The sequence below is a fragment of the Bombus vosnesenskii genome, unplaced genomic scaffold (assembly GCF_011952255.1).
Source record: "Bombus vosnesenskii isolate JDL3184/JDL3185 unplaced genomic scaffold, Bvos_JDL3184-5_v1.1 scf7180000014535, whole genome shotgun sequence".
Lineage (NCBI taxonomy): Eukaryota > Metazoa > Arthropoda > Insecta > Hymenoptera > Apidae > Bombus > Bombus vosnesenskii.
The window spans coordinates 550,329-567,412 of NW_022883506.1; the positions used below are offsets into that span (position 1 = coordinate 550,329).

At 35.6% G+C, this 17,084-nt stretch overlaps 3 protein-coding genes across 4 annotated transcripts; 1 reads left to right on the forward strand and 2 right to left on the reverse strand.

Moving 5' to 3' along the window:
• Positions 1–139: 139 nt before the first annotated feature.
• On the reverse strand, positions 140–1,493 carry LOC117240062 (UPF0235 protein C15orf40 homolog). The gene is made up of 4 exons (XM_033505920.1): positions 1,237–1,493; positions 696–786; positions 489–616; positions 140–420 (listed from the first exon to the last, which is right to left on the reverse strand). The coding sequence occupies exons 1-4, from the start codon at positions 1,360–1,362 to the stop codon at positions 331–333; spliced, it is 435 nt and encodes a 144-aa protein (XP_033361811.1). The 5' UTR covers positions 1,363–1,493; the 3' UTR covers positions 140–330.
• LOC117240060 (coiled-coil domain-containing protein 124) lies at positions 1,068–2,741 on the forward strand. Of its 2 annotated transcripts, none has more exons than XM_033505918.1 (4): positions 1,068–1,207; positions 1,680–1,844; positions 1,959–2,227; positions 2,319–2,741. In XM_033505918.1, the coding sequence occupies exons 2-4, from the start codon at positions 1,686–1,688 to the stop codon at positions 2,515–2,517; spliced, it is 627 nt and encodes a 208-aa protein (XP_033361809.1). In that variant the 5' UTR covers positions 1,068–1,207; positions 1,680–1,685; the 3' UTR covers positions 2,518–2,741. The 2 variants fall into 2 exon arrangements, with proteins under 2 accessions (XP_033361809.1, XP_033361810.1); XM_033505919.1 differs by lacking the exon at positions 1,068–1,207 and adding an exon at positions 1,367–1,505.
• On the reverse strand, positions 2,603–10,396 carry LOC117240058. The gene is made up of 3 exons (XM_033505916.1): positions 7,338–10,396; positions 3,764–4,145; positions 2,603–3,326 (listed from the first exon to the last, which is right to left on the reverse strand). Exons 1-3 carry the CDS (start codon positions 9,272–9,274, stop codon positions 3,201–3,203), a joined length of 2,445 nt encoding a protein of 814 aa, XP_033361807.1. The 5' UTR covers positions 9,275–10,396; the 3' UTR covers positions 2,603–3,200.
• Positions 10,397–17,084: the final 6,688 nt, after the last annotated feature.

The following is a 17,084-nucleotide window of genomic DNA, read 5'->3' on the forward strand; positions in this document are numbered from 1 at the left end:
TATCAAACGCCCACAACCCTATTCCTGACGCTTCTCCGACATATATATTGAAAGCCTAAATGTGTCAGCAAAGTAAAACTTGAATTTCGTGATTATATATTTAATTTCTGAAAGTTATTAAGGAACTACTTCTATGACGTAATAATTGTATAAAGTTACTTTTTTATTGTATAGATTAGTTGAATATGTTATATTGACGTGATTGCCATATTTATGTATACTAAATATGACTTATCAAAATGAAAGGAGTGTAACATTATATGTATACATTAAAAAAATAGTTGTTCTAACAAAAGATAGAAGTGCGTCAATAATTAATTGTTACTATTTTTAAGTTCCTATTTCTCCCTTTAATTTTTCTAAGACCTTTTCCACTGTAGTTCCAGATACTATTATCACCTTGTGTCGACTCTTTGAACCCTATAAAAGATGAGAATATAAATTTAAAAAAAAAATGGAGAGGCTTAATTAGTAGATATTAAACTAACTCTATCTAACGATACGTCGGATTTTCTCATTCCCAATATGGAGGCTAGGTATTTCACGAGTTCTGTATTTGCTTCACCTTCAACCGGAGGTGCGGATATTGCGACGCCCACTGCATCCTCAGAAATATCTACAAAGCAATTTACACCTTCACATGTATCTGATATCCTACTTTAAATTTTGCTTTAAATATTGCAACATATTATCACCTGTTATATTATTATGTTTTGCGCCAGGTTTTGCTTGTATTTTTATAGTAACATTTCCATTCTTATCTAAACTTATGGGTCCTTTAGATTCCTACCAAAATTTATCTATCCGTTATGAATATGAACAAAGAATATCGAACAATCAAACAATATAATATAATTTTAAGTTTTAAGTAGATGATTACCTAAAATGCTACGTAAAATATGATTGCGATCTTAATCACATATTGTATGTTATATATAATAGTACTGAATTAGTATATATAGCGTCTCTATATACACATATATCTTATTTTCTTTTTTATTTAAATAAAATATTCGAAAAAATTGGTATTTCTTAGAGAATATCTAGTGAACTGCGAATGTAATGTTGCCATTCATGAATTCGCAAGCGACACCTAGTAGTATTAAATATAAGTTGGAGGTGTATCATAGAAAATGTCATGTTATTTTCTTAATAGGTGATCAAATCTCGATCACACGTTACATTTTAATTCTTGTAACCGGAGTTGGTAAGTTACGATTTTTATTATTCACTGACCTCATTAACTGTAGCTTTTTTACTTTTTCCAGCTTTCTTTGATCCCTGTTTCGACATTTCGCGAGTATTCGTAAAATATTGCAAAAGTTTCCTTCGTAGACACGCACTTCCAAAGTAATACGTCATTTATGATTTAAAAATCACTCGAACCATATTTTAGATTTAGATGGCTATAGTTAAAGATGATGCCGATGATTCTTTAACCTCTTTATATCTTTAGCTGAGCGATACATCTGCGCACGTGTAGCGGTACTACCAACTAAACCATAGTGAGATACATGTTACCGCGAATTATTAAGCCAATTTAATTTTGCCGGTTTTTCGTTTGTGATAATATTTCAAATATTACGAATTACATAATAATTTCGCAATGAAATAAATAATACGAAAGCTTATTATCAGCGAATTTTCAATTCATGTTGTAATTACGATAAAATTTACAGGTTAATATGCCTAAAAAATTTGTCGGTGAAAATAGTAAAGCCGTCGCTGCCCGAGCCAGAAAGGCAGCAGCAAAAGAGGCTGAAAATACAAAGAAAGCTCTTGAAGCGGAAGAAAAAGCTTGGCAAGATGATGATAAACAGTTATTGAAAAAGAAACAAAAACAGGTATCTAAATAATACTTATTAAATTTTATTACTTATACAATACTTATGTACTTAATAACTTTGCTTCCTATAATTTATTTATTAATTTTTAATATATTTTAAATTATTTCATAGGAAGAATCTGAAAGGAAACGTCAACAGCAATTAGAAAAGAAAGCAGAAGTGAAAGCTTTACTAGAAAAGGAAATGGCAAATATAAAAGTGGGTGGCAAACAGCCTGCATCTAAAGTAACTAGAGCAGAAATAGTAGCTGTAATGGAAAAGCGAAATCAAGCAGCAACTAAAAAAAGGGAAGAAGAAAAACCAATCGAAGAAAATTTGAATAGGTTGACGATAGAAGGTGAAAGTGCTCATAATATAGATGAGGCGCTATCTGTTTTAAGGTAAGACCAATTATTATATTGACATTTTAAATGAAAGCAATTATTTCATATTATATATATTGAAAGTACATTGTTATTATTTGTTACACAGTACAAAAGAAGCCGAGGTTGATCGTCATCCAGAAAAACGTGTAAAAGCCGCGTATGCTAGTTTCGAAGAAAGAATGATGCCTATTGTTAAAGAGCAAAACCCTACTTTGAGGTTAAGTCAATTAAAACAAATATTAAAAAAGGAATGGATGAAATCTCCAGAAAACCCACTCAATCAAAAATTACTCTTAAACCGTTGATACTAAACGAAATCAAACGAAATGTAAACACGCATATGACTGATTAGATGATTCAGAGGAACACGTGGAATAAGACTCATAAATGTAATCATGAACGGAATCAAATATCTGTACACAATTTTATTGTAAACGAATAAGTTATACTCCGGTAGAATACATAAAATAACGCTGTATAAATCATCTTTGGTATAACTTATACGCTATTATATAGCCTCCACATTGCATTTTATAATTTCATTTACAAATATACCGTTAAATTGATAAATTCAAAGAGAACAACTTAATAATCGTGTACATGTTTTGGCACAGTTACTCTGTAGACTTATACAACTTTACCAACATGGGTATCCGGCTATACGGCACTAGACGAAAGTTTATAAAAAAATAATTATACAGAAAATTGGTTACTTCATTTCAATCTTATAAAATAGCATTCTATACAAACGAAGTTTTACCAGCGTAAAATCTAAATTATGTACAATAGATCTTAATCTTTGTTTCGGTGTTTTTGCCGCGGCAAATTAAGCATAAGGCACTATAATTTCTTGTTGTTCTCTCTGTTTCATGTACAATGAGTGAAATACCCGTACAAAGAACTTGATATTTAAATATAATATTATTATATAATTACTTGGTCCACAAATAGTCCTTTTTGCAAAGACATTTTTTTGCCTACTTTACTGCTACCGTTTCTTGTTTTTCCACAAATCTATGAAACAATGTATCATGTGATTAACTTGCTTTGGGCAATCAGTCATGGGAGTATGACCAGCAGTTGGAATCGCTTCGAGAAAGGCTTTCATCATGGTCTAAAACATGAAACATAAGAATACAATTGATATTGAAAATGAGATGAAAATTATTTTCAAATTACCTAGATATCTTCTGAGAAAATTAAGAATTTGAAATATCTGCAGTTAAAAATAAATTAGAATTATATTTCAACGTTAATAAAACTACCGAAGGAAAAAATGTTTAGTGTGAATGACAATAGCAAATATTTTCACCGTGCTCCATAATCATGAAAGAATCACATAAAGTATTACGTATTATCTAAAGTAATATGAATATATGCATAAGTAAGAATTTTTTTAACTGTTTTAAACTTACAAATTCATTAAAAGGATCTTCCAATATTTGATACAAGCCATTTGCTACGTATAAAATTTCATAAGAATTTACGCGTAATATATTTACATGATTCTTAGAATCTATCTGAGAAGAAGCTTGAGAAAGAGCAACGTACCCTCTCCATTTGGCATTCCTGCACGAGTGACACTTTGTTGTCCCTTAAACCATGTATGAGAAGCGTCGGCGTGCATATCCTTCTATGGAACACGTAGTCTCCTTCCGGCCAGACCATGCCGTCCAAAACGTATTTCATGTGCGAAGGCCATTGTTCTGGTGGCTCAGGGCCACAGTAAGGGTGTTGACGGCCCCTCGCGGAATATAATATATCTCTATGAAGGCCGCACATTAAAAACGGTGTCAGGATTGCTCTGAGGCAGCAGTGGCCGGCGCTTTCGGTACTGGGTGCTGCTAAAGCTGTTGGACCACCTCCGGATATCAGGACTAGCTGATGGATACTACTGTCGTACTTGCAAGCCAAGGCAGCTGCAAAACTGCATCTGCAATCAATAGAAAATGACACAATCGTTTTATCATTGCACGTGTGCAATATTTTCTTTGGTTTGAACTCCTATTAATCGAATTTCCTTGAAACTAAAGTTTGAAACTTGCTATTTGAAGTTGAATCTTCTATAGATATTTAAAATCAGGTTACTGACGATGATGACAATATATGTATCAAGATCGATAAAGTCTCGTAAAATGGAAATAAAAAAATAGAAAAGAAAACCAACATGATATATTAGTTGCTTGTTTCATTCAGATGGGACTTGAACTCCGCCGAATGTCTTTGTGTGGTTCTTAATGCCTTTTCGAAAGTCTCATTAACGTAATGTTCCTTCCTAACATAATTCATACCGCGTGGACGCAACGCGTTTATTGCTGTCTTAACTCATTGCCGTAATCTGTGTAGGATACAAATGTTAATTTTTCTAACTAAATCGGCGAACGAGTATTGAACCTTACTTGGTTCGTAGACATAGCCAGCGGCCTACATGTCATGTTGCAATGTCGTGTGAAGGATTAATACAACTTGCCTCTTTATTACGGCACCGTTTCGTGTAGGTCGTGATTGCCAGTCGAGTGATCGTATTCATTAGCAATTTACATAATAAAAAAAATTGAGAAATTCTCGTAGGATATCGTCAAACCGATTAGGAAGCCATGTCTTTTTTTTTCTTATATACTTTAATAACCGCACTCATGAAGCAACGTATAACTATAACACACATAGTAATGATAAATATCCCGATTAAAGCGATGTTTTCCACTTATCCACGTATCGGGGGAATATCATTAGAAAAAAACGTGATGAACAAAATCATTTACACGCACTCCTAATACAAGTCGACATGCACGATGCATTTTGCGTGAATCCACGAACCATTTTGCAGATATACGAATAATGCGCAGATAAAATTTACACGATATACCCACTCTTGTATATATTGCAACCCTTCTCCTCTTCTTTCACTCTCTCTCTCTCTCTCTCTCTTCCTTTCTTTCTCCTTAGTCGGGGCCGAAGCATGGATGACAATCCTCTAGCTTCAAAAACGAATCGATACGAATCATGATGTGTGCAACAACGACCTTACAATCGGTCTTTGCAATCCGAATGATATTGTACCACGTTGTCTAATCGAATACTTTGACACACGTTAGTGTTAATTCGAGCGTTATCGCTAAACGAAAGCTTGTTGGATAAGATTGAAATTAATTAGCGCGCTATAGCGTCAAAAATTAATTTCGAGATACACAGATAAAGCTTAACTGAATTTCTAATTTGTTGCATGCTAGCATCAACACATTCCGCACAAGACGAAAATGACGAGTCTTTGTATATGTTCTACTTTAGTAGAAAGGTACAGGAATTGATTTATGTTTGCAAACAAGATAAAGGGTTTACATCTGTTACGTGTATGCAGATTAAACACGTATAATGATACATAATATTATAAGTAGTACGTTCCACGTTTCATGGCGCATGTATCATAAATTAATCTACGCACGCAACATTGTATGTAGTTACTATGTATTCCAGCAACTTTCCATCACTGAGAAATGCACTTGCGCATTACAAAAATACAAGATTAGTGGTAAGGCGAAGAGCTCACTTTATACCATTCTTGGTCTAATTACGTCCCAATGTATATGCGCCTAATTGATGCAAACGCAAGCGTTTGATACAATTTCACGAATAGATAGGAATAAAATTTGCATAGAAACAGTCGTGTTAATCTTTAGTAATAATTTAATCTATATACTATATACGCTCCTTTTAACGAGCACATGAAATTAAAAGATATATTTATCGATGCTATATATTGATTTGATAGATTTAAAGGAAATAAAAAATGTATACTTCCTCATAAAGGGAAAAAGTCGGATCTCCTGAACAAGTGGAAAATAGTTCTATGAACCTAATAATTTTATTTTATTATTTTCTATCTATAAATGCATCAAACGTATCGTCGATTAATAACGAAAAACATAGAGAAAGTTACTAATCGAAAAATACAATCCTAATCCTTCGACATCCTTAACGAGTTATTTAATCCAAAGCAAAAACATGCGCATTTTACACCTAATAGAATTTCACTTTTCGCTTCGTATTTCTATCTCTCTCATTAACTTAGTTATGTATATTGTATATACATTCCGATACAATTTTCCCGGAAGAAGGTCGAACAGTTAGAAAAAGCGTTTAAACATTACGATATGGAGGAATAGGACAAGAGCTAGCTAGAACGTACATTCACAACGCGCATAAAAGTGAATCGATCATCCCGACGAATTTGAAGAACTTGAGACACGCGGATTAAACGCCCATTAGCCACTTCGTCGGTTAAACGCGTACAGCTGACTAGATTGCTTGGACGCGCAACGATACGAACGTCAAGGAATTTGTAATCATTGATATCCGATAAGACACTGTCTCGCGTGTACCAAGAGATTACGATACACCAGATGCTTTTACATAGTTAAAGATAAGTTACGCGATTACAACCAAGTTTCTATTAGTTACTATTATAAAATTATTTAATAGTAATGAATAGAGTACGAATGTTTATGCAAATGCAGACTCTTTTTAAATACAACTAAGGGGATCGAATCTAATACCTTACCATAGAGCAGAACGTCCATCACCACAGCCCTACGTTTTGTTTTTTTGTGACTAATTGAAATTTCCTGAACGTGTTGTGAAATTGAGGAATGTAAAATTGGGAAAAGATTCTAACAAAGCATCAGATAATCTACCGAGTGACAACGTGAATGTAAAATCTTCTAACTATTGTAATAAGATCAAGTAACGCTAAATGAAAAATTAATCGGCTACATTTTAGTTAGGCACTATAAATTTTTGTTATCAAAGTGATAATTATAAAGCGATTGCTATTTAAAGATGTATCAAAGGCACTATCGATGATTTCGACCGTGAAATTGATCTCATTCGTAACACGCGAATACACGCGACAATTGTCTGCTATTCAAGGATGTGTGTGAAATTTCACTGTATACCGACTAAGAACATTATTTGTCTGATAGTTTCAATTTAACGATATTTAAAACGAACCTTTGCTGTAATTAAGAGATATTTACATGGGCTGGTATCTTGTAAATCTTTGTGAATTTTGCGTAAAGTTGAACGATAAAATCCGAAAATAAAAAGGAAATAAAAGAGAAATAATTACCCATAATTATGCGCTACCAGGACGCATTTCTGACCAGGCTTGAAAGCGTAGTGACACAGTATAGTATCTAAATCCTTGAGTAGCTTGGTAAAATGGTAATCTCTGGACCGTCCAGGTGCCGAGCTCATTCCGTGTCCCAGCATATCCGGCGCGATACAAGGATAACCCAAAGCGGAGAAATATCGAAGCTGGTGTTCGAAGATCTCCGCTGACGATCCGAAACCATGAAGAAACACGATCATTGGCTTCCGATTTTTTCGAAACGTAACTAAATCTCGAGGATTTTCCTTATAATCGATCGAGATGGTATTTTCCTCGATGTTGGGCCACGTCTTTCTGTAATCCTCGAGTTCGATGGACGCAGCGGCGGCTTCCTTCTTCATCTCGAACGTGCCCATTTTTTCGTTCCAACTGCTCTTTCCCAAAGAACACCGATCAGAATCGTAGTCGTGCGGGTTCGTGGCGAACTTTTCTCGCAGATTAGCAATCGCGTTACCCTTTTTGGCCCTGAAGGACGACTCGTTGCCGTTGTCCTTGAATTCCAGCCGCAGTTTCTCGAAACTGGGCTCGTTAACAGTTTCCTCTAGCTCCTTCAGATCCACCGCGGGTATGCCACTCTCGAGATTATCCGTCGAGATATCGATTCCTCGAGCGGTTTGAACGCTCGAATCCTGCGGCTCGCTCCTTTCCGCATCATTCTTCCCGGTGACCTCCGATCTCTCGGTGCTTCGATCGTTGCTCAGCTGCTCGCCACTTCTCGGAAACACCATCTCCTCGTCCATTCTCTTTGTCGGCTGGCCCTGAGCATCGTTCTCCTGGCCACCTGTACTCAAGTCTTCCCAACTGTTCCTCAAAGCCGTCCTACCGAGCTTCTCGTCGATGATCTTCAACAAGGATTGCTCCAGGCTCGGCTCCTGATCCGGTTGGAACTCGATCGTTTCAACGCTGTTTATCCCGGAATCGATACAATCCAGTTGCTCCAAAGTAACTTCCGTGTCGATCGATCGTCCTAGGTAGAAATCCAACGAATCGGGATCGTCCGTCGAGCCGATGAAGCCGCGGTTTACATAGCCCTCGTTGCTGTCGCTTTCACGTCGCTCCGATTCTTTTTCGTTCTCTTCGATCCTTTTCGGATGAAACGAGAAGCTGATGTCGTTGAACGATTCCTCGGTGTCGTAGGATTCCTCGTTTGTTTGTTTCCTTTTGTTCAACTTCTCTTTATCGTGACTCGATCGTTGTGACGTGGAACAATCGTTTTTCTTTTTAGAGCTTCTTACATCCTTGATAAGAGTGTCCTTCGTGCCTGCGACGTACTTCACCGTGTCGTCCAATATCTCTTCGAGAAGCACGTTGATGTACTTCTCTAGATCCTTCACGATTCTACTTTTGATCGTTTGCTCGTCCACCTGTTGATCGGTTGTATCAGAGGTAACTTTGTCGATTATGCTTATCCTGCCGATACTCTTATCCTCTATTTTAGCGGGATCGTCTTCGGCTTCAGAAACTTGAAATTTCTGCAAATTTACCGACACCTTATGTTCGAGTTCCTCGATTGCGCGTTCGTTTTCCTCCGCTTCGCAGAGGCTCGTCCTAATCCTGTTCAATTCGGCGGAGATGATTTGTTCTTCGGCAGTACTTACTCGTTTCGATTGTCGAAAAGAGCATCTGCAGTTACTGGGTGAGTGAGGTCTTCTGGACCAACGGGTGAAGAAATTGTCAGCGATGGATTCAGGCCTCTCGTTCGTGTTGTCGTAATACCAGCCACTTTTCAAGGTTGGCTTCAGAATCCTTAAGGTTCGCCGTGATTCGACAATAAAGAAGTCACAGTCGGGAAGTTCTACTTTGCCTGGACCCACTCGATTTCTGTTTCTCCAATATTCGAAGAACTTTGTGTACCAAGGTGTTACCGATACTGTATCTTCTCCCTCTGTAGTCATGTTTTCAACGAAAATTCACTACTTTTTGCGATCATAAAGATTGCTTGAGTATTTTCCAACAATGAGATGTTATAAAATTCTTTGTCACGCAATGTTTAGGAACTGTTATAACGTTATAAATTGACTAATCTTCGTTAATAGTCGAGAAATTTACTAAGGATCTTCTTGTTCCCGGAATCGAGTTCCGGTGTTAGCCTTCTGTTTAACGCGTTGTGAACTCCTTGCTTTGCTGTTCGCAGTACAAATTTGCTGCCTCACAGTGCTGTTTTTCTTCTTTGTGAATGGAGACCAGCTCTAATCGTTGAATATCACGATAACGAAGTCACAATTCGCTACGATGTTAAGTATTCTTACTTTCCGTGACCCAAAATAGCAATTTACTCTATTTATGATTTTTTTCTACAAATAATATAATCAAATTCTATAACTCATAATTTCTCCAAAAATTCTTTACAATTCTTCTCATTTATAAATTTTCGTAGGATTCGATGGATATTTCCAACATCACGATATAATTTATAGATGATATTTCCGTTTTTTCTTCTTTATAAAATGAGATTTTCATTAAACCAATAAGGTTCTGTCTTTTTACACAATGTTAGTTTTCATGTAACGGTAAATGGCCAAAAATGTGGGATGATTGCGTATTTGATATGCGTATTTATAAGTATCTAATATCTATAAATATCCGTATACTACCTTTCCTCGATGCAATTATGCCTATGCATCAGCGTGTACTCGTTGGAAACTGAATTCTTACTTATAGAGTCCACAGGCTTTCTAAATCGGCTCTGTTCTGCGTCTTTCCTCGCCTGTCTCCGATATCGAGTTCCGTCGTTTTTTTATCCTTTTAAATATTCCTCTCGTGACTTGTTCGTCACTTCTAACGAATCTCCTCTATTTTTTCTCCTAGCTCGATCGTTCCATCGAGTTGCGTGCCCGTAGCCTTGCAACACTTTTCCTGCAATTTTTGCAACCGTTGCTCGATCAAATACGATTTCCCCACGAAAAACGAAAGTAACATTTCTCGCGGCTTCTTGTGTTAAACAGTTTACGGCTCGCTGATTTGCCGATGATCGTTCCAACGTGGAAACAGCTAATTGCTATATCTAGTGTTTCAACCTGTGAATAACAAGTTTAATTAGATGACCAATGACCAAATACCATATTGCTATTACTAATGCATATTGCATATCATACGATATCAGAATTTTAATGAACGATTAAAACACCGATCGATAAGTAAATGTAATTTGCAATTAAGGAAAGTGTTGAGTGTTTCGATGTGAGGAGATCTGTATCCTGATATAAAAATATTTATAGAGGATTTCTCTTTTATTTTATTTTATGTATTTCCTTGGAAGGCAATTGTGACGTTAACTACATAAATAATAGAATTAAAAGCAACGGTATGCATCTCCGCATCGATTTTTAGACTACTAATTATATAAGAGGAGGATTTGGAAGGGGAAATATTGGATTCGGATCATTAATCGGAAAGATCGCAATTTGATTTGATACAGTCACGTGTTCTTAGACCACTGATCTGACTGTGTGAATTCCAAAACGAATCTGGTAAAGCGATAAGACTAAAATTTTCATAAAACAACTCACAGAAGTATCAATGATAAATCTGCTATCTTCTGACTTTCTTGACTAAAAATTTTGTAATATTGCAAGATAGGAACCAAGAACAGAAAGTAAGCTACAGCAAACATTCTCCAATAATTGTTCCATGCTATTTTTTGGAAAGTCGAATAAACGTTTTTATTATTTCATTCGTTACATTTAGTTTGTGTTATAAAACGTTTAACAAGTATTTGTAACTTCGTCCGCAATTTTTACATAATGGACTTCTTTATATATTCAGTCTGACTATGAGATATAAATATTCATACTCTAAAAAATAAACAACGTCAAACGCTTATTTAAACTGCTTACGTTGATTATTTGCAAACTTGTTAGTAACTGCTACATCGATTGACCGTTTTCAATAACACGCTTTTTAAATACCGTTTTCCGTTTTTCTTATTCTATGGGCGATTATTATGGGCGATTCTTCTCTCGAGCAGAACAATTACAGAGCTCATCACCCCGATCTGCAAACGATGAGCCAATTCTTACATCACATTTTAATGTCATTTCGCATAATAAATACACGAATGACGAATGTGTACATGAAGTAATAGCAAAATAACAGAATGTATATCCCGAAGGATAATTCTCATTATATGCCATACAGGAGTCGTGCATAATATATATCGCGTAGTTTCAATGTACCGATATACAAATAACGGATAACGAGAGAATAGTTGGGCTCGTCCGTTCTCTCAAGTTTTTACGCGGTGTGCGAGGTATGATATATGATGCATAGTGTGAAGTAAGGCGTAAAAACTAGAAAACTATGTGGTGGTATAGTGATACCTACAGAGTGATCGATTTGAAACAAAATAATTGCTTTACATAGCTTTATAGTTAAAAATTTGAAGAGAAGGATGTGATAAAAATAATTTTGAAGCTTGAGATTTTTTAAAAGATCTACCGTTTTCTAGAATATTCGATTTTTATTCCCTGCAAACTTAAGAAAGATAAAATGTACGTATAATTCCAGTTACGCTTCTGTCATAAAACTGATATCGGAATCTATTTTTCATATTTCCCGCGCAACATGATCCAGTTTAAAACCGCACAGGTTTGATATATTTATGATACCGTGCGATGTATTGTGTCACAATGAAACATCAGATACTCTTTTTTATCAGAATCCATACAAATTAGATGATAGAAAGTACTATACGTGTACTTCCTAATTATTCCTATATCAGGAGTGAGAGTATACTTCGATGCTCTATGCCCATTATCCTTGATATAATTACGTCTACGTTCCACATCCATTATGCAGGTTATTCGAATAGATCAGTTCTCAGTATATACAGCGTTACTCATCGAACTATGGCTGTTAGATTATTCAGTGTCCAGAACGATTTTCCCGAATGTAACCGAACATAAGTACGCGCATCTAAATAAGATGAATTTTAACTTAAATAGAAGAAGCAGAATAGAAGTGACATTACGAAATAATAGTTACGAATACTACACATCTCTGACAACTATACAACGTTAATCGTAATAAATAAAACTTAGTTTCTTGTTTCGCGTTAGCTTGATAATAACACTCTGCTTATGTGGAATTTTCCAATGGGCAGAAAAAATGTTGCATACATTGAAACTTTGAAACGCGTACGCTGTCAAATCGTTTGTTTGCATTCGTTTAACACAGAGTATGATACTCGTTTAACGCTGGAGTTGTGGCGAACGTTCATTATTATACTTGCCCTTTGAACTTTGACTGCCGACCGGTTCATTTCCCCGCGGTGGATACGCACGATAGGTAGCACACGTCGACGAAGTGTGGTTTAAAATTGACTGCAAGCTCTTCCCATCCCTCGATACTGAAAGACCACTTGTTGCTCGGTTTCGCCAGTGATTCGCACTTGCGAGGTCACAAGTTATCGTTGACAAGTCCGGAAATCGTCTTTAACACAAAATGCGCGCAACAATCGGTACACACTGCTCCTCTTCATCTAATCTCTAAACGCACGCATTAAACGTCAATTGACACTTCTCGGCGCGCAGACTGTTCTTGCAGGAAAAAATCGGGCATGAAGAAGGCGATCCGCGAGGGGCCACTTTCACGAGACACGAGAGCCGCCCGACGGGGGTACACATTGAGAATTTATGTTCACTGGCTCGGTTTTTACGGCCGATTATCCACGAGAAAAGAGTTTTTCGACACGCACGGTCGCGTGTCAGCATCCACGATGGTTCTTGGCGATGATCGGAACATTCGCGAGGAGATCGCGTTACCACGACCGAGGGCAGAATGATGGCGATCGTCCAAGTACACCGTGTCGCAGAGCCGCGTTAACTGTACGCATGCCGAGGTAGCGCGCATTTTCGTGGGCGTGGAGCGGTGAATTAAAACGGGAAAATTAAGGACGATTGACACTGAACCGCCACACATCGGGTCACGGCGGCCATTGCGCGTCCCGAGGCACACGCACGCCGCCGCTCACACGAGACAGCGCCACCCCACTTCGCACGCTTCTCTACACGGTGTCCCACCAGTTTCCTCCATGCTTTTCAAAAGTATGCGTTTCACCTACTTTACGTAAGCATTCCTCCTTTATTTCACCAATAATAAATGTAACGTTTTACAGAAATTTATAGACTATTCTCTTTATTTTCCATAACAAATTCGATAAAACGTCCGACTTTACCGTTCGCAATTGAGATCCTAGGTTAAGAGAAATGGCGGGATAAAGTACGTATTTAGTACTTATATGTATATTTACAGAGTTGATACGTATAATTATCAATAGCAAAGGATTATAATATTAATTGCGATTAGATACATAGCGTGAATAATATTTTCAAAAAGTTGCATGGGGTTTTCTCAAGATTCTCAGAAACCATTTTTACACACACATAGTTCACATAGTTCACATAGGCTTCACATAGTGTAAAAATTTCGTTTTGCAATTTTCTTCGTTAACATAATAATGTACATAAGACAAGTAATTGTAATTCTAAGACACCCGGTATTTAGCTGGTCCGGTAAGAATCCATTGCGTTGAAAGCGCAGCGTGTTGCTCGCTACCACGGTGCCCGTTACTTTTCTGCTGTGCTCACGTCATAGGAACTGAGGCTCGATCCCCTTCCACTTTCCACCATCAGTTTTGGAACCATAGTTCCATCAGTTATCAATACATATATCCTTCATCTTTTTATTGAAATCCGAATCGAAATGAAGAAACTAAGACATTTATTACTAAATATGTATTCTTTGGTAGATCAGTTGAGTTTTATCTTAACAATTTTTAAAGCATATAGCATTGCGCTCCATGTAGTATTGCGCATATAGTATTCACAAAAAAAGGTATTACTCGATATAGCCATGACGCTCTAATTTTTCGTGGAAATAAAATTTATGCTACACAGTAATTGTAGTAAAATGAGAAAACGCAATGCACACATCGAAAGCAGTAAAAACTTAGTTCCAGTAGAAAATATGATAATTTCATGTGTTCGTAGAATTCTCCTCTTCTGCATTACTTTTAGGAAAGTCTCAGTCAATTTTTATTCAATTTATCGTGAAATTGAATTAATGAGTAAATTCAAATTGATAAATATATCATATAATCGATATTTTTCCATTAAACGCGTAGTCAAATATATAAGAGTGTTATTGGGCGAAACTAAACGTTGCCCAAGTTGTTCTCTTATAATTAAGCGTTTATAGATATAAAAATTGCATAGCAGTAGGGATGAAGTCGTTGATCGTGTTAACTTTCGTTGGGTTTCTTCGTTTTAAAAAAATTCGTGAAATGTTCCTGAAACGTGCGCTGAAATCTTACACATTAAAAACAAAAATCCGATGTTCAAAGTAAGGCTACTCAAAGTTGAATATAGAATATCGGCACGTATAACGATGTGCTTCCGGTGATCGAACGGTACTAAGAAAATGAGGTTAAACATTATTGGTAATGTTAAACTTTTCAGGTCACAATAAACGGTCCATATGCGTTATAGGTATATATTAGTTCCACATTATACCGATATCATATTTCGGTAGATATTCCATGAAATCAGTAACTACATTTTTACATAGATTAAAAAAGTACTAATTGTGAAAATTTTATTTTCAAAATATGCAGTACCATAGAGATTGTGCGCTCATGTTAGAAATTAAATCGAACAGATGTACTATCGGTTCGTTAGTTTCTAGTTGTTTCTATATTTTGTTTTTGTACTTTCTTCATTCTTGTTAATCGCACATTGACTTATGACAAAATGTCAATAATTCCCGCGTTTACGATAAAATCGTACGTTCGATTAGGAAAAGCGTACATTATTATTCCCATCGTCAGCTTTGTACCGTATGATCGACGATTAAAATTATTTTCAGTGTCTGCAGTACGGGATCGTGACCTAAATTATTGCAAGCGCTAATACATATTTTTTGCATTAGATGATAATAATTGCAAAATTCATTCTACTTTTAAACGATTTTAAACGATTCTTGCGACATTTGTGGATACCACTCGCTAGAGAAATCTTCACGGTGCATTCATTAGATTAGAGATCACCCTTTGTAGTCTAATAACCATTTTAATCATGCCTATAGAAACGTGAATGGTTCTGATAAATAATTAACCTATTAACTGAATGCAGTGTAAACTGAAAATTTTTTCACCTTATTATGCTTTATAGGTACCGATAATTCACATGAATAAAAGAAACGATAACATATATAAAAGTCTAAATTAAGTAATATTTACTTATTCATAATACTTACTTATAAATTATACTTATCTATAATAAGTATTAACTTATTATAAATAATCAGCCATGTCACTGCGTCACGCCAGAAAAATTACTGAAAATTCTCAACGCGAGAATTGATTGTAATTTTAATAAATAAATAAATAAAAAAAAAACAAAATATATATAAAAGCGTTACAAGATCTGACAAATGTGTCAATGGCCTACCACAATATGTACTACGAACCTAGGTAGGTACTGTGAAAAAGAAACACAAGTACCACATATTTTTTTTTATTATTTATTAAAATTACAATCAATTCTCGCGTTGAGAATGAGTACCACATATATCAATCAATTTCGAAGATGGTATCTCACTGGGGGGTAGCCATCCACATGTTACTTACCAATTAAGTTAGAAAAATTTACCAAATGTCCAGCTGGACAAATTGTAAAGTTTAAATTAAATAATAAAAAAAAAAAAGAAAAAAAAAGTACCACATACCAGTCTGTGATTTACGGTCTACAAATTCCATGCGCATTGGTAGAAATGTAACATACAACGCGATTTTTATAAAAGTGATGAAAAACAGAAGTATCTTTCCAATTTTAACAAAATATATATAAGTTTACACTTCTATTGTGTGCATATAATTATTAATTTGAATTTAGGTAAAAACAACACTTAATAATGTAGTAGGTCTCATTGTCAGCGGAAATTGAAAACGATTAAAACTATCGATCCTGCCTCTTTTATCAGATTTCGAGAAAAAAAGAATAAGCTAAATATTACCCGATCCATATACTAACACTGTTTATAACATTCTAGAAAGCGTATCTATATCCACACTTATTCCGTAATATATGCATAGTTAACCCTCTGACTTACAATTCCTGCACGTTATCACACAAATATTTACTATCTACGAACGTTATGCAAAACGTGTTATTATCACACCTTGAACCGTTAGGTATCTGTGACAAAGAAATTCCTTTCGTTGCTCGCTCGAAAATCATATCAGGAGTAAATAGGAGGTTGTTATCAAATGTTTGCCGTTTCCACCATATTTATGCAATTATGCGTGTAAAGTATAATCACATATCGTGCACCTGCCTAGCAAGAATGAACAGATTAGCGCCTATGACATTACTTTCTAATTCGCATTCTAAGAAATAATCGCATCTGATTTCGAATCGATTATAAACCATAAGCCGGTAATGAAGAACGGTGGGATAAAACATTATAGTCCGTTAAATTTCAATTTAAAAAGTGATGCCAAGCATTTCCAACTTTCTTTCAGCTAAGTTCTATTCTGTAAAGGGTTTTTAAAGTTTAATCTTGCATGAGAAATTTCCTTCATTATTTTGCGTGGTTGAAAAAAATTGGAAATACAGTTACTATAATAAAAAAAAAATAGATGTGTAAATATAAAAAAAATAACGTAATAAATCTGAAAATATTATATATTTATAATTTTGTATTAAA